Genomic DNA, 26114 nt, shown 5'->3' on the forward strand with positions numbered 1-26114 from the left:
ACATATTCCCACACTGCTCTCAGTGAAAACTGTAACATTTAGAGCGTGCGGCTGACAGTCTCAGTGATCACGATGTTGGAGAATTTATTATTTCTCGGGAGTTTCCTGTGTCAGCGTGCAGAACAAACACACACTGCATGGCCCAGCTGTACCAGCCGGTGAACCTATTATCAGCAACCCGGTCTCGCCAGGGAACAGCAAAGCTCCAGTATTTGTGACCAGTCAAAGCTAATTTTTCGATGTATACCCGTCCTGTTTTTGGCTGTTTGGCAGTAGAAACAATCGTCTGCGATCACGTCAAGCTGTCACGACAGACCTCGTAAGGCCGAGACAAAATGAACCTTTGACCTAACGTGTAATTCATTCACGCTGTTGTCACGTTGGGGATTTCTGCTTTATAATCCACGCTTATCCAGCACCTCTGTTTACGACCGTAAACCTCTCATCAAAATAATTAGCTGGTTTTTTAAAGGCAGGGAGAGTCGGCTGGCTGCAGCTCTTTGTTCTCGTTTGTGTTACAGTGAATACACTGCACTCCCTGTGATGTGCTGTAAGTCAGGCTGGCTCTTAAGTGGTTGTGCTGTAATCACACATGACTCGCATACACATATGAACCTTATTCTGTAGATATAGATGGATAGTGGTCTCGAGTCCGCTGCCCCACGAGGGAGCTGGTTTTGCAGGCTGCTGGATAGATGGACTCTCGGAGCCTTATTCCTGACTCTAATTGGTGAGAAATAGGTACAGCCTGAGAGAGGTCTGTCAGCCCAGAGCAATGGAGTGAAAACAAAAGAAATCAGGGAGGTGTTAGATAGCAGCGCAGCGTGAGGAGCAGTGTTTATAGAATGTGCCCTGGTTTGGCACTCCGTCCCTCTGCATCCTTGCCTCTCTTGCTATTGGATAAGCATTTTAACTTGATGGACAGCCTTTTCTTCTTCTCTCTAAAAAGCTTTTCTGAGTTTGATGGATGGTATGGTTTGTTTATCAGCTAGAATTTTTATCAGCACTACAAAATTGAAGCGTCCTCTCCCACGAGTCCTATTTTAGTGTAGCGTGTATACCCGTGATGAAGAAGCGCTGCTGGCAAGTTTCCTCCCGAGCTTTGATATTATAAAATAATTAAAATCCTGCTGTTGCATCACACCGTCAGCCCCGTCCATGGAAGTAAAGTCTGCATTTATACATGCTAATAATTTGTTTGGAGGGGAGCAAAATTGTCGCCTGGAATCTGATTACTGACATTTTTATATTTTTGGGACTGTTTCAGTTTTGCAGGAACTTGGAAATAAAAAGATGCATTGATGGCACAAAAGATCACCAAGGTTATTATGCTGATTTATCCTGTAAAAAATATTTCATTTATTATCTCTAAAGTCACGACTGGAACCCTGCTGATGGCGTTGCAGGAAGTCAGGAATCATCAAAGGTCAACAGGATCTATTTCTGGCAAATGTTTGTGCAAGATTTGTCGTACAAAAACAACGTTGAAGCCTTTAAGCCGTTGCCAGAGTCAAACACTGCAACGCTACTTTTTTTTGTATTTATTATAAATTAATTTTTTACAGAATTATGTTCAGAGCATTATTTTAAATTAAGCCTCCAGATTTTACACTCCTTCAAGTGCAAGAGGATCTGAAAGAAACCAGCCGTGTCCTGACGCTGCTGTAGTTTTGGCCGATACGCTGCTCATTGATTCTCCAGCTGTGAGGCTCCTGCCTTTATTCGCTGCCCCCGTGCTTTTTACTTTTTCACAGGTGCTCATTCCCAGAATCCAACAAGGATCTCATCATAGCTGCAGAATGCACAAATACAGCATCGGCTCCGTCCTAATCCTAGAAAGCAGACATTGATATGCCACGTGGAGGTGCACCTGTTTGGGGAGCTGGGTTTGCTGATGCTGGCAGTTTTTCAGCACAGCTTGGTCGAGGGTTCAAAGGGCAGCCCATCTCTCCTCTGGTTTGACTTGTGCAGATTAAGTCGGCTTCCCGTCGTTCTCTGGCTGGAGCTGGTTATCACTGGAAGCTGTTAGAGATCCATCCTCACAGAGTCCCAGCGAGGCAGCGGGGCAAGCCTTCCATATAAATGACTGAATGTGCATACCTGAGCAATTTTAAAAACTTTCAGAGCTGCAGTTACTTTTGCTGAAGAGCATTCCAGTTATTTCTGGTGATGTAATTTAGTACCTGTAGTAAGAATCAAATGACACTGTGTATAACGCCTGTCCTCCCGTAGTTACTCTGGCTCCCTGTGTCTTTTTAGATTGATTTTGAAGCTGGCTTCTCACTGCATCACACATTGTCATTTTGTGTCTGCTCACATACCCCGAGGTCTGCTGCAGCTTTCTAAATGTCGCCAAAATTACCCAAAGAGAAATGGAAAATGCTGCTTTTATTACATTTGCCTCCAGGTTATGGGCTTGTATCAGAGAAGCAGTCTAACAAGTCATTTTTACAAGGCCTTCAAAGGCAGCGCGATGCTGTTTTTAAATCTTTTTTTCTTGTAATTAAAATTAATTCTGCGCTGATTTAATGCGTTCATGTGTTTTAACCTATTTGTACCATTTTTACTGTATTTGTATTTGATCAGATTGTTGTACTATTACATGAAACTCGATTACATATTTGCATGGGTTGGTGAATGTATTCATTTTGTACTTTATGTCCTTCCACAACATCTCTGTTGGATTAAGATCAGAACTTTGACTTGGATCTTCCAAAAAGTCACATTTTATGCTTGAATATTGTTTGCTTGAATGGATTTTCTGTTTGGCTTTCCTGCAAAACCCCGTCTGAGGGATTCAGTTATTGGATGAAATATGTTCGCATTTCTGTTTCCAAACTCTTGAGAAATCTCCTAATGTTGGCCAAGGACCTCAACTGGTTAGTTGCAATAGTAGTAACACTCAACAAGAGTGCGCGGTCGATGTTCGAGGGGGTGGATACAAAACTGCTGCCGACTGCTTGAACGAACATTGGATTAGACTAAGATTGTTGGCAGTAAGGATCAAGTGTCACTCTGTCATACTGGGATAAATGCAACCAAACTACTAAAATGATGCACGGTCACATTGTGACTATGATGGTATCCTTTACCTCGTTTAATGATTTAACCCCCCCTCCCCTGCAGAATGCTCTTCTTCACTGACTATGGGAACGTGGCCAAGGTGGAGCGCTGTAACATGGACGGCACCAACCGGACCCGGCTGGTCGATTATAAAATCGAGCAGCCCACTGCTGTGGCGCTGGATGTGGTCAAGAAGCTGGTGTATTGGGCCGATGCCTACCTGGATTACATCGACGTGGTGGATTACCAGGGCAAGAACAGGCACACCGTTATCCACGGCAGCCAAGTGAGTGCCACTTTGCACAGATTTTTGCCTTCCACGGGCCGCACGTTGTGGACTAACGTGGGCTTTTCTTATCAGGATTTGGATCCACTTACAGGGTGTTCTTTGGTTAATGTTCCGATTCAGGGCACTGTGCTTTATCACTGTAAGGCAGGTGGCGTGTTCACTGCTTGTTGTTTTAATTCACTCTTCATTTTGGACAAAAGGGGCTTTTGTGTGGTGAATAAATGGTTTATTAAATTGAAGAAATTGAGTCACACGTGGGGCTGCCTTCCAAATGAGCGTGTCGGTAGTCTCACTCCTGCAGCACACTTTTGAGTCCTTTCATCACGAACGATGATTATTCATTAAAAGGTCCTTTCAGCCAACTTGGACTAGATACTCGGGCTTTATGAGGAAAGAAGAACATACACATCAAGCACCGTGTTCTGTATGCAGGTGTTCTTTGCATGATATTGCCTCATTCATTTGCTCGCGCCCTCATTAGACGGAGTATCTTCATGTCATCGCATTTGCATTACAAATGCGATGTTGCCGCTGTCTGTCTTTTCTGTAGCCCGTGTGTGGTCTTTAATGTCGTAGCCGCTCGCATCAGAAGATTCCCCACAGGTTTGCTCGCTGCATTATAATTTTAAAGCTCTTCATACTTGACAGTCAGGAGTTTGTAAACTTCCACAGAGTAAAATTTGTCATTTCAGAAAATATCTAAATATCCTCTGTTGTTCTCTGCTGTTGTGGTGAGCCGAGGAGATTACAGTTAGCTGCGCAGATCCACTTCTCTATATGAAGTTGACCCTGCTGGTATTTTCTGTGTTTTTCATACAGATGGTACTGAGTGCTTCCTGTGCTGTATAGGTGAGCTGCAAGCTCTTGAAGCAGTATGTGAGAGTTCCTTAAAAAAGCATCTCGTGTGAAAGTAGAGTGCTGAGGTCAAACTCCACAGGGGGAGACGGTTGAGTGGTTTGTTTTTTATTTATTTCTTTATTCTGACGCGTGTTTCTTGGTGCCCCTGATGTCAAAGTGTGGGCCAGTGAGCTTAGGTGCACTTCCTGTGAACACAGCTCATCCAGCCATGTCGCTATGTGTGGGTGTCGGGCTGCTAAATGTAGCATGGAGGCTGCAGTATCAGGGCCAGCAGCCTCCCAGTGGAGTCAGGCTTTTGACTCTGCACGGGCTGCCAAACAGCCCCACAGCTATCGCCCGTCCCTCTCATGCAAGTCTTCCTTCATTCATTTTTATTATTCTTTTATTTTATTTTCATGTTGTGGTTTTGTGTGTTTCTGGTTTCATGAAAGATGAAAAAAAGGAATGTGGGTCTTTCTTGTTTTTCAGGTGTCGTACATTTATTCATTAGCTGTGTTTGAGGACTACCTCTATGCTATCCACTCTGACCCTTCCAAAGGGAGTTCCTCTGCAGAGCTGCTGCAGATCCACAGGTTCAACATCACAGCAGACAGCAGGACGCTCGCCAGCCTGGGGAATTCTAAAGGACTGCGGGTTTATCATAAACTCACTCAGCCCAAAGGTAAAGGACAGTTTCTACATATTTGCAAGTATCTTTTATTTTCTGTCATATATTTGAGTAAAATACAAGCAAAAGTACTGACATTTCTCTTTCTCATTTCGTTCACAGTCAGAAGTCATGCGTGTGAAATGGATTCATACGGAAAGCCGGGCAGCTGTTCCCACATCTGCCTTCTGAGCGGCAGCTACAAGTCCAGGACCTGCCGCTGTCGTACGGGCTACAGCCTGGGCTTCGATGGAATGTCCTGTAAAAGTTAGTATAAGATCTGCTGCGGAGTCAAACTGTGTTTTATGAAGATGCTAATATTTTTGCAACCTCCCAGCCCCCAGTGTTTGTTATAGGATTAGACTTAAACCACTCTGTGGGATACTTGAGTTTGGAAACTGCAGTGGGAGAAGTTTGGTTTTGACAAAATACAGCAGCTGGCACATTTTCTCACAAGCTGGACATCACTTCCTCTTAGAGAGAAAGAACCGACACAGAATGTCAGAAATAGTTTCTCTATGTTATTTCAAAAACCAGTATCATTGTGGGGGCGGCTGTGGCGTCTCCTGATCTGAAGGTTGGTGGATCGATCCCTGGCTCTTCCAGTCCACGTGCTGAATTTTAGAACGCCGGGGTGAGGTGCTCATAACAAGCAGCTGCTGGGGATCTGTGCGGAGGTCGGCTCTGTCCTGGTGTTCCAGGTTATCCGTGTTACCTCTGAGCTAACAGCCTACCTTTTAATCTGTGCCAGCTGGCATAGGCTCCGCCCCAACCCAGCCAGCACCCCAAATTCAATAAGTGGAAGAAGACGGATGAAATATTATTAGAATACTTACTGTGAGCCGATTGGAGTCAAAGTTAAAGAGCACAGATCTAAAAGGTTTTCTCTGGCAGTTTTTCTAATTGAAAAGAATCTGAACTAATGTCAGCCAAGGATCTTCTGCTCATGTACCATATTAGAGCCAAGCATATGCCACGCATGCACGGCCTTCGCCCGACAGTGATGACGATCACAGCGAATGGTGAATACACACCCGCTTGAGAGTAATGTCCTGCTATCGACCTGTCGCGAGTCTGACTGACTGTTGCAATAATGAGGTTTTAAGTTTGTCTGCATTTGTCGGCCAGTCTGATCAATCGCTGGACATTGTGTAGTTGACAATAAAAGCAGGGGATCAAATTGATGACACAATTTTAGGGCCCGCCACATTTCGATCGAGGTAGCGAAGCATCGGGAGGCAAAGCGTGACACGTTTGATTTATGCCCCCCTCATAGATGTTCTGATGACACTATCTCTTTTTGCTCGTGCTTTCCATCTCCCTAAGCATAATGAGATTTAGTGTTAAATGGTAGTCCTTGTTCAAAGAGCAGTCACAGTGGGGTTTGATATCTGGGTCTCTTGCAATGCTTAATTGTCTCCTGGGTAGTTGGTATCTCCCCCACGAAATGATAAATTGGAGTGAGACATGTGTGGTCCTCACCCTCAGCATCCTAGTCTCCTGGGTAGGGGCTAAGAGTGAGGAGAGGTCTGCTTCTTTCAATGGAAGCCCTCCTTCATTCCTCCCTTTGCGTCTCCAGAGGATCCCAAAGGGTTCGAGAACATAAAGTCCCCTGAGCGGCAGGCGAGGAGCTGCCTCAGCTTTCCGGGCCTTTCCGTTTGCCTTTCTGCTCAGGCGTGTTTTTTTTAGTTCAGAAACAGCGCAGGGTAAGTATTGCAATTGTCTGTTTGCTCAAGCATTTTTCTTCTCTTACGCTAAAGGCAGCTTCGTAGCAGGGCTGTGATTGAGGGGGGAGAGTATAGTCATTGGCACTGATTACTGGCTCCATTAGGGTAAATGAATGGCCCAGGCTCTGGCAAACATATGAGAACAATGTGGCCAGTAAGAGGGTTTAATGCTAGGATCAGCACTGATGAATTACACCAATTAATTGACAATAACAGTAAAAAAAAGGGCGCTGTCCTTTCTTGCTTTGTAGAGCCCAAAAACGATATCTTCCTGTTCTACGGTAAGGGGCGTCCGGGAGTCATCCGAGGCCTGGACATGAACATCAAGTCCAGTGACGAGCACATGGTGCCGATCGAAGACCTGGTCAACCCTCGAGCCATCGACTACCACGCAGAGCTGGGACACGTCTACTTTGCTGACACCACCAGCTTCCTGATTGGGCGGCAAAAAATAGATGGAAGCAGCAGAGAGACTATACTGAAAGATGGTGCGTCCGAGTGCAGTCATGTTACATTTAACACACTCCAACAGCCTAAAATGTACATTTGTTACACTTTGTATAACACTAACCCCAAAGTTCTTTAATGATGTGACAACATTTATAAAACATTTGATGTCTTTTATAAATCCTGCTGAGCTGTGTGTATAGATAAGGATGTGGCATATATTTGATAGTTCTGTTGAATTCTTTTGTTGTAGAACTTGACAACGTTGAAGGAATCTCAGTGGATTGGATTGGGAATAACTTGTATTGGACCAACGATGGGTACAGGAAGACGATCAGTGTTGCCAGGCTGGACAGAGCTTCCCAGACCAGGAAGACTTTGCTGGAAGGCAATATGTCTCACCCCCGGGCCATTGTGGTGGATCCTCTGAACAGGTCAGAAAAATAATATTACACGAGCAGAATTCAGTGGCAGAAATAGTTTGTTGGTCCTGTGCAGGTATGGCTAAGCATCAGTTAGATGCAGACAGGCTATAATGCTGGAAAACATTACCAAAACAGCACGTGCGTGGTGTGTGCTCCATTTTTTACGCCCTGACAGAAAGTGAGGAAAGCAATTATCTTGCCTCTCTCACTCACATCACTAAATGGACTTTAAACAACTTCGGAGGTAAAAATGTTACGCTTTTTATTGCCTCGCTAGTGTGTTGTACAGAATTTAAATTGCCATCAGATTTTAGACCTGGTTGGTAAAATTCAAATAACGAATGAATGTCCGCGCCCTGTTTTATTTGTTGTATGTCTGTGAAGCTTCTCAGTCATCCAGGTCATCGTAGTCTAAGGAGCTTGGAAAGAAAAGCGTCTGGACTTCTTTAAGTTGCTTGAAGACGTTTCATCTCTCATCCGAGAAGCTTCTTCAGTTCTAAGGTCAAATGGTGGAGAGTCCCAGACTTAAGTCCTAGGGGAGTGTCCCCCCAAGGGGGTCATGAACCCCTTGTTGATCCTCTACCTAATCACACAAGCCAAGGTGTGAAAATCAGCCAAGGTTTCGGGTGAACCCACCTAGCCCCACCCTATCATGTGATTTCCTGAGGTCAGGTGGCGTCTGGGAAGGTTCTCAGAACTAGATTATAGATGGCAGACAGTTGATGTCATAAGCCCCGCCCCTCTGTTCAAAGATGGCCATTCTCAGTGGACATAGATGCTTCTTTCACTTCTCTTTCAAACCATCTGTCTTCTATGTCCTAAATGTGAATATTGGTGTCCTCAAATTTGTTGTTGTTTGTTTTTGATTAATTAAATGGTTTTGAAGAATTGGCAGGATACTGTGGAGAGTTTCACCTTTAACCTTTGCCCAAAGTAATATTTCATGTAGGCCCCTAAATTGTGGGAAAACAATACTTCAGTGAGAAAAATGTTGGGATTGTTATCAAGGTGTTTGTAAGAGGCTGAGGGACATTAGGTAATGTGCAATAACCTGATTTAAATGACATCTCCGTTCCTTGTGAGGCCCGTCCGATGGATATTTGAGTCTGATGCTGACACGTTTTTTTCAGTGTTCAGTCTCAGTATACTCGTTTTATATCTAGGTTACTGTATACTGTATGTTTGAACTGCATGGAAAGGAAAACCATGCATTTTACAAGCTCATTAGCAGCTTACTGTGAAGGCACCACTGTGTGCATAGCTGCAATGCTGCAGTGTATGTGCTGCAGAAACTGGTGACATTATATAAACCAATAAAGCAGAGAGATATAGCTGCTCTTATTAAACCATCTCTGATTTCTTTGGCTCATGCTTTTACATCAGCCCATATATGGCAGCACATATGCTGACACACCGCATGTGAGATGCTACTTTCTTGCACTAGCATGAATTCCCAAAGTTTCTTAAACTATTACTTTGCAGAAAGTGTTGGAAACAGTTTGCTTTAGCAGACATCTCCTGTGATTGATGATAACATATGAATAATTTTCATCAGCACGATTAAACTGACAGAACATCTGTTTTTCTGAAAGCCCCTTGTGCAGCCTTTAACTCACTCATCTCGTTCCAAGAACGACACCAAGCAGCTCATTAGCCACAATTAAACCATTTAATAGCTAATTCTGTGGAGTTCTCAGGGACAATCTTATAAGCATTTCTGTGCACATTCCTATAAGTTGAACTTTGCTGGCTGATTGGTAATTATCATATAGAGTTGATGCTGCAAAACCCAAATTCATTGAGTGTCTTAAGGTTCTTAGGGATTAATACTTTAAGGCTTAAATCGTATTAACACTCCCCAAATCCATTGCAGTCAGAGATTAGTTTCCAAGCCTCAAGGGACTGTTCCAAACATTTTGCTATACACAGCTGTTTCGCTGCTTTAGGGACACGCACCAAAGCAAAAACAAAACTTACTCATTCCTAGTTTAGTTTTATTTCCCCCCTTTGTTGAAAACAGTTACCAGTAGACAGTTTGCCTTTATTTTTAGCTCTCTGTCTTATTCTCGATTCCAACAATGAAACTGATTCCAGCGTTGCTATACGAGTCACGTTGCGGTGCTGCAGGAAGGAAACTGACGTTTATCTGAGGGATTATTAAAAAAAATCATGTTTGCGTTACGTGTAAAGAACAAAACGTTAAACAGCTGATATGAGAACATGGCCTTAAACTTTAAGGCTAATCAGGGTGGCGCTGAGAGTTTCAGTGCTGACAGATGTGCCACAGCAGCAGAGTTGGGGGTGGCAAATAACCGTGTCACTTTTTTTGTGTAAGGATTAATAACTTTTACTCCAACCCTCCCACTGACAGCACAAATGATTAGAAGAGCTAGTTTTGGGCTTCTGAGGAAGCGTTCAGCCTGAAGCCGACAGCCCTTTGATCTCTATCTGCTCTGCTGGAAGAGTCTCTTAAGGTGAAATGGAAGCAATTCTCCAACACATCTTCTGATCTTTTGCATCCTCGATGCCTTATTTTTTCCTCACTTTGCTGCTTCTAGTCTGTGTTGACACGATTAACACTAATAGTGTCGTACCTAGAAACTGAATACATTTATTCATGAAGCACACACATGGCAAAAAATATGTTACTAATCACACTTGGTCAGCTTCTTAGCGACTGCATGAGTGTGCAAACAGATGGACGACACATTTATGGACAAAACCATCATGAAGGTGTCTCGTAAGGATCCGGTCCGCCTGGGCATTAACCGGAGCAGCAGTGCTAAAAAGAGATTCCCTACTTTGCTGTTTTCATGACAGCGATGAAGGCTGGGCATTCAACTGGGCTGAGATCTAGAAACTGTGAAGGCCATGGCATATGAGTCACATCATTTTTATATTCATAAAGCTATCCAGTGACCCCTCATGCCAGAGGAGAGGAGCTGTCCTTATCATCTGAATTGAAAAGCCCCCCCCACACACACACAGCATAACAGGGCTGAGGAAGGTGCTCACTGCAGGGGTGGGTGCTTTTAGCTTTTTCTGCTTTAATTTATCACCTGTTTATAGTTTAGAGGCTTATGTAATAACGTGGCACGGTCTATACATTTTTTAGCAAACAGTACAGATTATTAGAAACTAAAAGTAATGCTGCAAATTCTAGTTTTTGTCATGTTTGCTTCTGGATAACTTGCAGATTTAAATGAAAATATGAAACGTGGACAATTCAGGTCTGTGTTTAAGTCAGCTGTGAACCGTCTTCTACTATAACGGTGAAAATGCCACGATGTCTGATTTCATGCCCGTGTTTGCCGTTCTGCATGTAGCCATATGTGTGTCTGCATGTTGAGTGGGGAGCCGGGGTGCTGTGAATAATTCATGAAATCGTAAAGATGACTTTGAGACAGTGGGAGTCTTCATTCAGCCCCATCTCTGATTCTGTTTCATCATCTCTTTGCCAAGCTCTCTATCATTGATGAGAAACAAGGGGCCACGTGGCTCAGCCAGGAATCCTCAAAGAGAAAATCTCTCGGGTACGGTTACTGGAGAAAAGACCTGTCGAATTATTGACCCAATCGTGTTTCACATACCACTGGTCCTCCGGGAGCTGTTTTCTCGACATACAGAAGCTACACTGAAGCACTTTGGTTGAAAATATGGACCGTCTGACTTTGACGTCTAGTAAAGCTTAGCTTGAGAAGCCTGAAATGTTTCTTAAGCCCCGACAACTGAAGTCCAAACACGTGTCTGATTATCTGCTTTTAAAATATGGAGAATCTAGTTTGTATCCATTTCGTCTTCATCGGGGAAAACTTCAGATTTCTGACCTGGCGGAGGCCTTCCTGATTTCTTAGGTTTTTGCATGCTTGCATGTTTTTTAATAATGATGTCACTGACTTTGTTTCTCAGCTGTTTCTTTAGACTGTGGCTGCTTTTTGAGATCCTTGGCCATACTTCACTTTATCACACAGGTTTTATTTTCCATGTGTCTAAGTTCTCAGTCATCCAGCTTGTGGTAGATCTTAAAAAAGAAGGCAACCAAAAATGTTATTGAAATGTCTTCATAAACTCTAAGAAGACATCTACTTAACAGTAGTGCCATATTTTTCGGACCATAATGCGCATTAAGCAAAACAAAACAATCAAATAAGTCAAACTTTACTCAGCTCATTCTTCTTGCTTCCTCCACTTGTGTACCATTGATTCATTAATGCTGAATTCTCTGGCAGCTGCTCTATTCCCATGTTGTAGCAGTATATTAATGACTAACCTCGTATTGTGGATGGATTATCTCAGTTGTTCTCCTGACTGAAGTTTGGTCCGTTTACAGCATCCTGCCATGCGATTACATTTGTCCCTAACCATCAGGAACCCTCACGTTAACTTTTAGCGAAAAAAGTTAGCGTTCATCCTCCAGCTTCACTGTTTATGCTATGCTAACATAGCTATGTAGCTAGCGGTCACGTAGCACATCATTATATAGCAGCTAGCCCAACTTCAGTAACCCTACAAACGTCACTGCTGTTTAGTTTTCTGTCTTCATTTATGTTGGAAGTGATAGCAGAGCTGTACGATGTAATTTTTCAGAAATCTCTCAGTCAGAACATGCTATATCATGTTTAGGTATCATGCTATATCAAGCTAGCGAGCTAACTTCCTGCTAACTTCTAACTCAGTTACATTTAATAAATTCTGTTTTCATGGATGCCTGGATGTTAAACTTAATTGTTACACCTGGTAAAGCAGCAACGCTGATCGTTTTATTAAAGATGAAAGAATTTAGACAGTTTTTAACTCTCAGTGATGCCGCAGTGTTCGTTTGTCTTTGGGACCTGAAAGTGACAGAGTTTAGGACCCAGATTCCTCCGTGAGGCTCCTGACTACGGTAGCCATAATGCTCCTACAATCAGTGTTGCCAACTTAGCTTTTTTTTCTAAAAAAAAGTCGCTAAAAAAAGACGTGAAAGCGCGTATCGCTTTTACTCTCAACAAGCAGCAGGTGCTGTAACGCAGTCAGTTCTTCTTTTACTCTTATGCTGTTTTGTGGATCACAAGGTTTAAAACTACTTATAAACACACACACAAAGTAACTCCACCAGAGCGCCTATTTCAGGTCACTTTTGCCGGTCCAAGCCCGGGTAAAGGAGCAGGGTTGGAATTGTGACATTAAAAAAAACAATAATTGCTAAAATAAATTTAATTTGTAGTTCTAAATAAACTCTAAATGCATTTAGGACGTTTTTTACTCACTTTATGTCTCTTCCACGATGTTATTTCTCTCTCCAACAACATAGGTTACAATTAGATTAGCATGACCAATTATGCAAATTAGGCGATGACGTCATTTAGCGACTTCTAGCGACTTTTAGGACAGCCAATAGCAATTTTCTTTACTGAGGAGTTGGCAACACTGCCGACAATCCATCAAGCGGTGGCTTCGTAGCTTACCAAAGTCATACTAAAACGTTTTTGACAGATGTTTGAGCACCGTGTAGCACATAAAATCGGTTCGAGGTCAGTAAGCACAACCAGAATTCATAAATAAGGCGCAATGTTGATTTTTGAGAAAATTAAAGCATTTTAAGTGCGCCTTATTGTGCGGAAAATATGGTAGTAATCAGGGCTGGGTGTGGCAAGAAAACTCAGCTTAGCAATGACGTTTTCACTGAGAGCCAGGTTTAAAGCTTTATTTCCCTTAACAAATGAAATCCCGATTTAAACTTTGTGTTTACTCGGGTTATCTTTGTGTTAGATTAAGATTTGTTTGATCTGAAATATGCAAGTGTGACAAATAACAAAAAGAAATCAATAAAAACAGGAAGGGGATAAATACTTTTGTAATGTGTTTGTCAGTACAGTTTGTGTTCCCTATAATGTTGCCTGCATGAATCAAACTGCATGAGAAAGATTCAGTGCCGGAGCCTCCCCATGGGCACTCGGAGCAAACCTCTGAAGACACTGTGACAAGAAATAGATCATTTTGAGAGAAGCTTGCAGATGCTGTCACATCTTCTGATTGATAAGTAATCAAAGCAGGAGGCTGCTTGTAGAGGGAGCAGCGAGCAAAACCATTTAACATCAGCGTGTCAGAAAGTAAGGGCAAAGATGAATGGGGAGCAGACGGCTGAAATGAACTGCTTAGTTTGAATATGAGGTGTGATCAGTGTCAGCGACAGCAAGTTGTGATCTACAGATGCCACCGATGCCGTGACACTGTTTGCTTTATCTCGCTGCTGGCACTGTATGTGTTCAATTCTGTGTGTGGTAGCTGGATGTACTGGACAGACTGGGAGGAAGATGAGGTCAACGACAGCATAGGGCGGATAGAAAAGGCCTGGATGGACGGATCCAACCGCCGCATTTTCGTCACCTCCAACATGCTGTGGCCCAACGGGCTGACGCTGGACCACAGCAGCAGCACGATGTACTGGTGCGACGCCTACTACGACCACATCGAGAAGATTCACCTAAATGGGACAGGAAGAATGGTATGTTACAGGCTTTCTTCTCAGGTGGTTATTAAACCGAGTTAGTCCACTTTAACAGAGTTTAACAGAGGGCCAGAAGGTGGACTTTAAATCACGATTTAAGTTCAAGATTGGGATCGTTTGTAGACCAGCTCATTCTCATTTATTAGAATAATAGCATTTGGAAGGCAGTCGATTAATTTAGAGGCTACATTGTTGCCATGTTAAGGTTTGATCGACTGCGGATGAAAGCATCTGTCCCTTCTGGTCAGTTGTAAGGCTGTTTTCTGCACACGCTTCTTGCATTTCAGGGTTAGTGTCTACGTTTGCAGCAGTGCAACGCCTGAAACCTGCTCCTCTTCCCATAACAAGCATCCTTTCATCCCCATCCGCTCATCGACTCTACTGGCATATCACGCTAATTAATTATTTGCAAATGCTGTTTAATCAATGCCAAGATTCTAGCAAACATTATTATAAGCAGACGTTTCTGTGTGAATAAATTTGTGCAGTGAAATTGAATCACATTCATCATATACTGCCATCAAATAATCTTTAAGCCTGTATTCAAACAGCCAGACGCCCGTTTGAGATGACTGATTCCTCTGACGGTGTCTGTCTGTCGCTCTGACCTCGTGACCCTACTGACTGTTTGCTTCATGTTGCAGGTGGTGTACAGCGGGAAAGAACTAAACCATCCGTTCGGAATCTCTCATTACCGCAATTTCATCTTTTGGACCGAGTACATGAACGCTTCGGTGTTCCAGCTGGACTTGACCAACGGCGATATCACTCTGTTGCGGAGCGAGAGGCCGCCGCTGTTCGGCCTGCGTGTCTACGATGCGCAGAGTCAGCAAGGTTGGCTGCTTTCTCTTCATTTAGTCGTCATCCCGCCCTGACACAGAAAGTGGCTGTTTTGCACTGGAAATAGAACCTCCCCCTCCTGTGAATTCAGACATTTATAGCTCCTATAGCACTTTCCTTAATGGAGAGCACTTTATAAGATATATACACCAGAAAGTTGCGTATATGCCTATTGCTCTCAAATTTCACGGTATAAACCGGCACATTGATCAGCAGTGACAGTAGCTTTCAAATCACTTTGGGCTCCACTTTATGAAGTTAAATAAGATGACCAAGGTTTGGATGTCTTTGCTCTCTGCTGTAACAAATGATGATGGATTCCCGCTGTTAGCATGCTGAAAAGCAGAGATAGCAGAGGCATGGAACATGTCAGCAGAGAGCTTCGCTGGCCTCACAGGACAATGCTGTTGTGTTGCTCTGAATGCAGAGGCCATTGCAGTTAAAAGTCACTGTACTCTAAAAACTCTCACTTGGACATTAAAGTGGCTGCTATATGCACAGCCTCGTTCACGCCATGCAGAGACGTTTCTCTTTTGTTCATGCCACTGAATAGATTAATTGGCTGTCCGGTACTCTGAGTATTACTGATTGGCTCTTACAAAACCCAAAGCTTTATCTCATTGGCTCAGGCACTGCCTTTGGGTTCTGTGTTAAATGAAAGTGACAAAGGTGTCTCATGCCTTAACTTGATATGTGACTTTTTTCGATTGGAGAATGTCAGCTTTGTCCCGAAAGACAAATTATTCCTCCGAGAATGATAAAAATGTCAAATGTCTTTCACCCACACCGTTCCCAATAATTCACCTGACGTATGCTTATAGATCTCGCGGCATACACCTGGCATGTCTCTCTATGTGGGGGGAAAAGCTTTTGTACCAATGAAATGATTTATTTTGCTGCATTTAAAGGGTTTCCAGAAACTCTGATCTTTATTTCACAGATGGGAAAAAAAGGGGAAAACCAGGATAATACGGAGCTTAAAGTCAGCTTAGAAAATGTCGCTTTAAATGAGCAAGACACCATGCTGTGTTTGGGTTCTGTTTCTCCAGGTGACAACGCATGTAGTGTGAATTATGGGGGCTGTACTACCCTCTGCCTCGCCATCCCAGGAGGGAGAGTGTGTGCCTGCGCTGACAACCAGGTTCTGGAGAAGAACAATGTCACCTGTGCAGGTAGGAGGACGTAATGAATCAGACGAGCCCTAAGATCAGGTTGTCCCAGTGTAGTGTAATCCTGCCGCGTCCTGTGGGACAGGCTTCTTTTCAAATCTGCTAATAAACAAGTAAATACAGCTGAGGGAGGATCCCAGTGGGTTCCCACGCATGTACACATGAGGTTATGAAACATTAACACATTGTGCATGCTCGTTATTCGTTTTATATGCCAATATTTTCCCCTTAACACGTATTTCTTAGAAGGTGCGGGGCTAAAATGGCGTTTTCTCACTTGTGTCTCTCTCAGAAGCTTCCAGCAGTAGTTTAGAGCCACAGCGATGCAAAAGTGATGAGTTCCAGTGCCGTAATCAGCGGTGCATTCGGGCCTTGTGGAAGTGTGACGGAGATGATGACTGTCTGGATGGGAGTGACGAGGAGATCCAGAGCTGCTGTGAGGATCTCGGAATTAGTCTGCAGGCAACACACTGCACGCTAGCATGAAAAATGCACTGTCTGAACAGACACTGTACACAGTGATGCGGCCAAGCAAGCAAAGCCTCAGCTTTTCAGGGCTAATTCCCTCTGGCTGTCAGCTGCTGTGTTCTTAAATGTCACTGAAGTCGGGGTGTAAAGTGCTCCCCCTCCTCCACTTTCTACGTGCGTCCTTCTACAAATCAGTCGTGTAAACTCGATGTTAGATGGTTAAACATGGACTTTATTCTTTTTATTATTATTGTGTTTCAGATGGCAGCAGCACATCTTAAATACAGACCAGCCCTCCACTCTGTGTTAGCCATGAACTTTGCAATGGGTAGAGTTACAGCATGCAGAGAAACACTCATTTCTTTAGTATGATTAATGAGCGGTGAGGCTTAATGAGTTAGAATTATCAAAGTTAATGTTAAATATTAGCACTGATTTTTTTCTCTTTTTCATGATAAAGTCGCCTCAAATAAAACAAAAATCAGGCACTAAAACCAAAACCAACCACAAATACACTTGAGACCACTAAAGATGATATAGAGACTCCATTACTCTCAATTAAAGGACGAACCACCGAGGAGAAACATAAATGAGATTCCTCACACTCTGAAACATTATTACTCCTTTTATGGTTTTTAGTGCGGCTTGTTGTTGTATCAGTATGAAATTAGTTACATTGTGACCTTAATTAAGTCTCAGTGAAAAGCTGCAGATATACTGTATAAACAGGAAAGAGGTCCGATATTAAATAATATTGAAACTGAGACTCTGTGACTGTGAAACACTCGGATACGTCCCAAGCCGGTCATAAAGATGGCAGCCACATCTATTATGTTCTAAAATAAAGCCGATTACAATCTGCTCGTTCCTTCTCTGAATTCAAATGTTTTTGGCCAGCCGTGTCTGTTAGTGTAGCTCCGCTGCTCTGCTGTTTGACAGCTGGACTTGACTTAATATTTATACTTTGTGAACTTAAATAATATGAAACCATATGAAACCAAAACTACAAAGAAAGCTGCAGTGCTGATGAGGTTTGTCTTACTTTAAAGTTTTCTCACATTGATCAAATGTGAGTAAACAGCTTGTGAAGCACACGCTACCTGACAAAATGATGATCATGCATATTTTTGACTGGCACAGTACGGTCTCAGGTTTGGTTGGCGTGCGTCAGATAATTATGACCTTGGCTTTTGCAGTTCCCTCCCCTCCAGCTTTATTAAAGACCAAATAACACAATAAAACCTCACAGGTCGACAGTTCAGCACCTTTTGAACCCAGACTGCTCTGAAGGCAGGTCACGTCAGCGCTGAGTGACTTCGTGACAGTTCTTGAGTGGGTGCTGTCTGCAGTTTAGATTCTGCAACACTACAACACTAACATGTTACAACATGCAGTATTTGTCAGATACATTTTTTCATTCTTGTGTTCGTTCATTTGGTTTTATTGACTGATCTGCTTTTTGTGCGGTGAACTCTTTGCAGACAACCACACTTGTCCCCTCAATCAGTTCAAATGCAGCAACAATCGCTGCATCCCCAAACGATGGCTCTGCGATGGGACAAACGACTGCGGCAACAACGAGGACGAGTCCAACAACACCTGCTCAGGTACGCACGGGCTGCTTTCACGTCGGGTTTAGATTTGGGGAGTTTTGGATGTCAGTCGTGTGCCATCTGTCAGCGCTGCTCGTCTGTGCTCGCTGGCTCATTTTCAGTCGTTTCACATTTTATCAAATATGATTAATTCTATGAATAAACGCTGATGTGAAACCGGTGATTTCAGGAAAACGTAGCGTGGTTACAGGTGCTTCTCCGATCAGTTTTGAGGACCGTTCAGCTATGTAAACTTCTCATCTGCACAGTAGGCCATGAAACATTTGTCTCTGACGTCTTTTGATAAAAATGTTCTCACTTCAGATGTGCTTTATTCTCTAAGACTTGAACACTGGTGTCAGGTGCTGTCAAGGCAGCCGTCACTGTAATATTTTGAGGCTGTGAAGGAGCGGCGGTACTGTGCAATCAATCTCATTGTTTAAGGGCGTTCTAGTATCAAAGACTTGGAGCATCTACGAGGACACTTACAGCATATCGCATTAGTCGTACTTCTCCGGAGCTTTTTATCCTCAGAGGATCGATCGATGAGCATTAGCCAGAAGATGACGAATGTTCCCCCGTCGGTGGATTGACACGCGTATCCCACATCAGCTGCTGTCACGAGTGTGACCACCAGCACGTAACTGACGGCCCATCAGCAACAGCGCGTTTTCCACGCCCGTCTTCAACCGCGCGATTGAGTGATAAAGGGTTTGCGCCGGCCTTACATTGACATTTGGGTGATCTAGTGACCATTAGAGTTGTTGTGCAGCCGCTACACTGACTTATGCAGGTGCGATTGAATTAAGTGGCCTCTTTCTTCTTCCTCAGCCCAGCCCTGTCAGGCAGAGCAGTTCTCCTGCCAGAACGGACGATGTATACCTCGCAGTTGGAGCTGTGATCGGGAGGACGACTGTGGGGATAAGTCTGATGAAATATCATGCGGTGAGTCACGCGTGCTTTTCCCCAGACGTCACTCAAACGTCACTCTGTGTGTGACCAAGTACGTTTGTCTTGGCTCTGTTTGATTAACAGCAACATGATGATTTCATTAAACACAAGTAAAATCATTTGGGGTCATTTTCTGTTACTTCTCACATTTAATATTAGTGAGATGTTTTAACTCTACACTTTCAGGGCTGTAAATTTAATATGCTGAAATTTCAAAAATCTCTTTACAAATGTCAAATGTATACGATGCAGTTCCCACTTGGAGCTAAAAATATGTGCTAAGCTGTTCTCACTTCATAATATGATACAAGTTCTGCTGTTTTCACATTACTCTTTAATAGCACAGCATAGGGGAAATAAAAAAACACACAAGTACTTTTAAAAATATAATAAATTAATAAAATGTTGTTTTCTTTTTACAACAAAACAGCTCAGCTAGTGCGACAGGTATGAAAGAGATTTATGTAAAACAAATCAAACCATAGCTAACAGACCTATGCAGCGTCTGTGCTGCTATACCTACACGGCTAGTGCAGTGTGGATGTTTGTACTGCTGCCTGTGGAGCTGCTGGAGGTTCAAAGACAAAGGAAGACTGATGCAGGGTGGATAGCAGGAAGCACAGGTGAACAATGTCAGCCAGCTGCCTGCTGAGGTAAAGGATTTTGTTTTAGTCAGTGGCTCCGGCCGGTCGGTGGTCCCTCGTTCGATCCCTTTAGTGTGGCTGCTTCCCAAAAGTAGCAGCTTAATGTCCAGGAGAGTTAAGGAGAGTAGAGAGATTTTGATCTGCTGGACAGTTTTAATGCAGTTTGAAAACATGAAGGTAGAAGAAGCTCAGAAGACATTTAACAACTGCAAAATTCTTGTGCATTTTTGTGACGTTTTAGAAAGGCGCTGCTTCATTCAGTGGACAGAGAGACTCAGTTATTGATGCTGTGTTCTCTGGACCAAGACCTAGACATGTCCTCACAAATGGCAGCAGCTTCGGTGGGTGGTGCTGGGTACAGTAGCTCACTGTTCTGTAGTCATGTCTCAGTGGTATTATACAATCTGTCAGCTTCACTTAGGGAAAGTTGTACTCTGTGTTCTGGGCTAATCCTAGAAGGCATAATAAAAATACATGGCATGCCATTATGACCCGAGCGCTTTGAGCTCTTTGAAGATGTATTTAACCTTTTATTGAAGCAGGGGAAAGGATGTCTGCAGCTACAAATTTCATACGTTTTCATCAGCGATGCTGAATTGGAAGCATACGTTTAAAAGGAGGTTTTAAGACTCGCTTTAATCACTATTTGTATGAAATCAGCCTTTAACAGTGATCGATGTTTGCCAAATGCTGCAGCGTGCTGTATCGCCTCAGCCTCCCTTTGTGTGTCCTAAGCCGCTTCAATATGCAGTCACAAACAGCCGGGTTGTAAGCAGTAATTAAAGTTCATGCTCGGCTTCATTCAATCATAATCAAGCTGTGCAGCAAAACATATTCTCTCCCGTACTGCTGTCTGAGCTTCCTCAGGCATTACTTCTCTGCAGGCGCTGCTCTGTGCAGCTCTGGCAGCTCACTTAGCTTCAGTGGAGCTACTGTGGGTTTAGGAACACCTGAAGCTCAGTGGTGGCCGCCTTAGAGATTGATACTAATTTGGATTTTGTTTGTCAGTAGTTTAGTAGTTGTCACACACCGTCTTCTACTGAGCGCTCGGTTTGCTCGCAGCTCTGTTCGCCGGCATTATTTATGGATGCCGGTGTTTTATTTTTAACAACGCTCACTGTTTACTCGAAACCTTCATTATTTATGTATGTCTCGTCTTCATTTTTAACGAATGTTAAATTCCAGCCAGACATGTGCCGTCGCTGAAACCTGACATTTTTGAGGAAAGCATCCTGTAGGACAGAAATATTATCTGTCTCCTCTGCAGCGCCTAAAAGTATTTCAGTCAACAAATCATTTCAAATATAGGCCTGTGTTTTATACTCAAGTCAATAAAGCTTCAGGCATCCAGGAATCATATCTCCGAGTCAGAAACACGGCTGGTGTCTGATGGGAATGAAAACGTTAACCTGACATTGTCACAATGTCACCTGCACACAGAGTCCACCGGACACTGTTTGATTATTCAGTCTTTTTCTAATTGTATCGTCATGAAACGTAATGTTGAACCGAGACGGAGCTCCTGGGTTTTTGCTGTTTCTCTGACTGCTGGTACAGTCTGACCTGGGACGTCCACTCCTGGAGGGACTGTGTTAACACCAGAGATGGGCAGTAACGCGTTACTGTAATCTGATTACTTTTTTCAAGTAACGAGTAAAGTAAGGGATTACTATTGCAAAAACGGTAATTAGATTACCGTTACTTTCCCGTAGGAACGCTGCGTTACTGCGTTACTAAAACCGTGATTTTTTTGCGAGAATGTCTCATGACAGTGACGTAAGCGAGTGCGACGTTCGTGACAACAGCTGTGTGCAGATCAACAGTGGATCATATATCGAGTGCAGAGAGAGTATGAGCGTGCAGCGTTTAAAGCGTGGAAGTACTGACCTTACTTTGAGTTTGATTCCATAAAAAGTGACAAAAACATTAGTGTCCGCTGTGCGTGGGAAGAAAACTTCTTTTTACAGCGAAAAAAACCCCTAAACTTCCAACAAGCACCGAGTAGCTACGACGTAATGGGAAACTCACAGAGAAACTCACGGATTCTTCCACTGACCGCGGCACACCTGCACCAGGGTAAACCTCCGCCTGCCCCACTCCTGCTTTACAGGTGAAAATAGAGCAACAGGACCGCTGAGTCTTTGACTTTATTTATTTTCTGCTGTGTTTTACTTGCATCGATTTGAAAGACTGAGTGTAAACACACAAAATATTTTATTTTATGAGCTGGAATGTGCAGAAAATAGGTTTAAATGTTAAACTAATTTCTTCCAGTCAGAGAATGTTGCAGATAATTAAATTTTTGCTTGATGCATAAAGTTAAAAGATTAAAACTAATAAAACAAGTTTTAAAAAGAGACTTTTCCATTTGATTACATTTTGTATGATGGATTATGCAGAAAAAGTAGAATTGGGCTGAAAGATCTATCACTTTATCACCTACTCAGGTTGTAAATCGTGTTTTTAAAAAGTAACTAAGTAACTAAGTAATTAATTACTTTTGAAAATAAGTAATCTGTAAAGTAACGGGATTACTTTTTTGGGGAAGTAATCAGTAATTAGTTACTGATTATGTTTTTCAAGTAACTTGACCAACACTGGTTAACACTAGCATGAATGCTTTTATATTAGTTCATCAGGTGAATGTGATGTTGTTTCCCTCTTGATGGAAGCAGTAAGAGTGTAAGTGTGTCATCAGCAGAAGAATCAGAAGGATGCTGGAATCATTCTTGATTCAAACATTATGTTCCTTTCCTAACATCACTTTAATCAGACAACTTTTTTCTGTTCTGTCAGATAATGCACTTTGTCACTGTGTGAAAGGGGTAAAAAACTAAAATGATGAAACGGCTAACCCAAGAGTCCCAAATGAACCCAAATGGGAATCTCTGGAAGGTCGCTGAGGTTAAAGCTATTACTAAAAAATCCCTACGGTTACGGATCTGTGGTGGAGACGGAAGATTAAACCTGAGCGTTGTGAGACACTGGGAACATCCTGCAGTCACGAATGTGAGCTGTCAGCAGATATATTTAAACTACAGCTTATCAATGTTAGTATCATTTAAAGTTATTCTTTAAGTCGGCTCCAGACTATCAGTGCATGTATGGAAAGATGTATAACAGTAATTAATATTTTTAATATTTTCAGTTTTATGGTCATGGACACCTTTAACAAACCTTCATATAAGAATTAACATGATAGCAACATTTATATTGAAGATGTTTCACCATGACTGAAATATCTCAGGACTAATGAATGAGTTTCCCTGCGATGTGTGCATCCATAAAGTGAGAAATATGATTTTAATCATTCTTGTTTTCCTGTTTTTCTTCCTCTAACTGAAACGTGCAGCTGCCTATAAAAACCTTTTTAGTTTATAGATTATTTTCATTATTCGACAGATTTATGAGACACAAGTCTTTCACTCACACTGTCGTCTTTGATTCCATACAGTGTGTTTGTTATTTTTTACATATAAAAATGTAATAGGATTATTTTTAAAAATTATTGGTATTGTTTTTGTTTTATTTTATATCATTTTCAGAGTCTAGGTCAGTGTTGAGTTTAGGACACAAACCTGATGTTTGCTATCACATTTTACAAGCACAGCTGATTGTTTGTGGCTTCGTGAAGCAAATATTTCTTTAATTTGAACTTATGTTTGTTTATGTGCAGTTTTCCCCACCTGTGAGCCCGTCACCCAGTTCAGCTGCTCCAGTGGACGATGCATCAGTGTGGAGTGGCACTGCGATTCAGGTGAAAGCATAAACTGGCTCTAACCTTGGCCAGTGGTAACTTTATTGTCCCCAGTGGGAAATTGGTTTGCAGTCTCTTCACACAGAGAGAGAAAAACAAACAAACAAACAAACAAACAAACAAACACACACAAAGCCCAGAGAAAACAGCCCAAGTTTTTCATCAAAAAAGTGCATTGTGCAACGGCAACAGCCCTCATGGTTACAACCAGGATTACATATACCTTACACCCACCAGCGTTCATAACAATAATCTGTCACTGAACTTTTGTGCATGTGTGCAGATGACGACTGTGGAGACGGCAGCGATGAAGTGGGCTGCATCCAGTCTTGCTCCAATACCCACTTCCAGTGCTCCAATGGTCGCTGTATCCCCGACCACTGGGCCTGTGACGGCGACAACGACTGCGGTGACCTCAGCGACGAGACCTTAACCTGCAGAGGTGGACCTGCATGTAAGCGATGTCTGCGCAGCGTGTTAAAATGCTGATGAACAGGTTTTGAAATGACCGACACATCCTGTCTTCCATTTGTTCAAACAGCTAGTGTTAACCTGTTTATTTATAATACACCGTCATAGATTAAATCATCACACACGAGCTGCCTGTGCCACCTTCACGAGCGCTGATTTATATTTATTTGAGTGTGCAAATGATTTTAGTTGCAATTCGAATCAGCATTTAAATGTAGGTGTTGTAATTACAAGTTTAACAGCTAATCAGCTCGAGTCCACTAACTCTGTGTTCACACTGCTGTGTGACTAAATCTTATCTGCTCTGTGTGCGCGGGAATTTTACCATCAGGACTTGAATCGTTTAATCTAATTATCACACAAACCTTATGTAAGCTCCTAGAAAACTCACAGCTCGCTTGCTTGTCACTAGAATGTGTGCACCATTCATCAAACCATTTCCTGATGGGAGCTGCAGACGTCTCCTCCCCCTGTGTCTAATTCTGCCCCAGAGGCTTGAATTTGTCTCCGCTGTGCTTCTACTGTTAAATAGTTTTCTGTTTTTTCATTTAAGCATTAAGCCATCACATCCAAATCAACACACACGGAATATACAATAAGGTGAGCTTGAACCAGTGAGTCAGACACTATGTCTGACTATGGGTCAGCTGCTCAACAGAAGGTTGGTAGTTTGATCCCCGGGTCCTCCGGTGAACACGGTCGTGTATCGTTGGGCGAGTTTTGCTTACCCACCCAACCATTCTTAAAACACAGGCTGTGCACGCCACAATTACACACACACACACACACACACACACACACACACACACACACACACACACACACACACACACTCGTTTTTTTTTGGTAATTTATTTCAACATGTGAACAATATACAAGTACATTTAGAAAAGAAAATAAGAAAGAAAAAAAAATACTATACAAATTACATACAAAAAACTATATCCTGTAATATCACATCATGAATTTTTACATGACATTCACTTAATTTAAATATTTTCCTTTTCTTTATAGTTCGAGAAGATCATATTTTTATAACTCTTTTTGAACAGTTTTATGTTTGGACGTTGCTTTAATTCCATATTCAGTTTGTTCCACAGTTTCACTCCATGCACAGAAACACAAAAGCTTTTTCTTGTAGTGCGAACCTTCGTTGTTTTGAAGTTACAAAAACCCCTTAAATTATAACTTCCTTCTTTCAAAACAAACATACTCTGAATATTTCCTGGCAGTTCTTTATTTTTTGCTTTGAATAGAATTTGTGCTGTTTGGAATTTCACTCGATCGTCAATTTTTCAATATTTCAGTGCAAAAATAGTGAGTTTGTATGTTCCTGTAACCTGCAGTGTGGATGATTCGAACTGCTTTTTTTGAAGAGTAAAAAGTGGATGTAATGTTTTATAGTTGTTGCCCCAGACCTCTGCACAATAGCTTAAGTATGGTGAAACCAGTGAACAGTAGAATATGAAGTGATGTTTGTCAAATACCTGCTTTGCCTTGTTTAGTGTTGCAATGCTTCGTGATACTTTGGAATGAATATCTCTTATGTGAGCTCTCAGTTGAGTTTTTCATCTGTTATTACCCCCAGAAATTTATTTTCACTGACTCTTTCAATATCAGCACCATTTATTTGAATCTTTGCGTTTGTATTTAAACCACTATTTCCAAATAACATAAGTTTAGATTTTCATATCTTAGTGAGGACCTCTCACTGACATATGCTTTCCCTGTCCCCTTACTCTAACCATGAAGAGTGGATGTGTAACCCTGACCCTCAGCCTAACCCTAACCAGCCAACAGGGGACAAAGAAATTACACAAAATTCCTAACAAGCAAAACGGGACAAAAACTAACGAACAAAAAAGACCAGGCTCATCGGGGGAAGAGGAGGACCTCAGGGTGGACATCGGTCCACAGAGGAACACTTAAACTTTTGTCCTTAAATGTCTTCAAACTGGTGGGCACAGCATTTTGTCCCCATAAGGACTGTTGGTCTCCACAAGTATAGCAGCATGCCTGTTTTCTGTCCTCACAAGGATGTCTAAACATGTGCACACACACACACACGCAGCCGTCGTACCCGATTGTTTGATGAAACCCGTGTGTGTGATATACTAACCAGAGCGATTAAAGAAGACAGAAATATCTCGGACACATAAACCTTAAAGACTTGTGAAATAACTCCATTCTTCTCGGGGTGCTGACCTGTTATAGACGCCGCTGCCCGGCTCACTATCATAAATATTTGCCACCAATACGTCTCTTTTAAAATAAAGG

At 42.5% G+C, this 26114-nt stretch overlaps 1 protein-coding gene across 1 annotated transcript in view; it reads left to right on the forward strand.

Moving 5' to 3' along the window:
• lrp1bb (low density lipoprotein receptor-related protein 1Bb) overlaps positions 1 to 26114 on the forward strand; it is a 259062-nt gene that overhangs the window by 115238 nt on the left and 117710 nt on the right. The window contains exons 8-20 of the mRNA XM_026144138.2: positions 3127 to 3349; positions 4679 to 4871; positions 4980 to 5123; positions 6835 to 7071; positions 7284 to 7464; positions 13723 to 13942; positions 14590 to 14779; positions 15835 to 15957; positions 16247 to 16390; positions 17904 to 18029; positions 18846 to 18959; positions 23286 to 23366; positions 23650 to 23820. Of these exons, the coding sequence (XP_025999923.2) occupies positions 3127 to 3349; positions 4679 to 4871; positions 4980 to 5123; positions 6835 to 7071; positions 7284 to 7464; positions 13723 to 13942; positions 14590 to 14779; positions 15835 to 15957; positions 16247 to 16390; positions 17904 to 18029; positions 18846 to 18959; positions 23286 to 23366; positions 23650 to 23820 (2147 nt within the window). The remainder of the gene's footprint in view (positions 1 to 3126; positions 3350 to 4678; positions 4872 to 4979; positions 5124 to 6834; positions 7072 to 7283; positions 7465 to 13722; positions 13943 to 14589; positions 14780 to 15834; positions 15958 to 16246; positions 16391 to 17903; positions 18030 to 18845; positions 18960 to 23285; positions 23367 to 23649; positions 23821 to 26114) is intronic.

Source organism: Astatotilapia calliptera, chromosome 16 (assembly GCF_964374335.1).
Source record: "Astatotilapia calliptera chromosome 16, fAstCal68.1, whole genome shotgun sequence".
NCBI classification, from domain to species: domain Eukaryota; kingdom Metazoa; phylum Chordata; class Actinopteri; order Cichliformes; family Cichlidae; genus Astatotilapia; species Astatotilapia calliptera.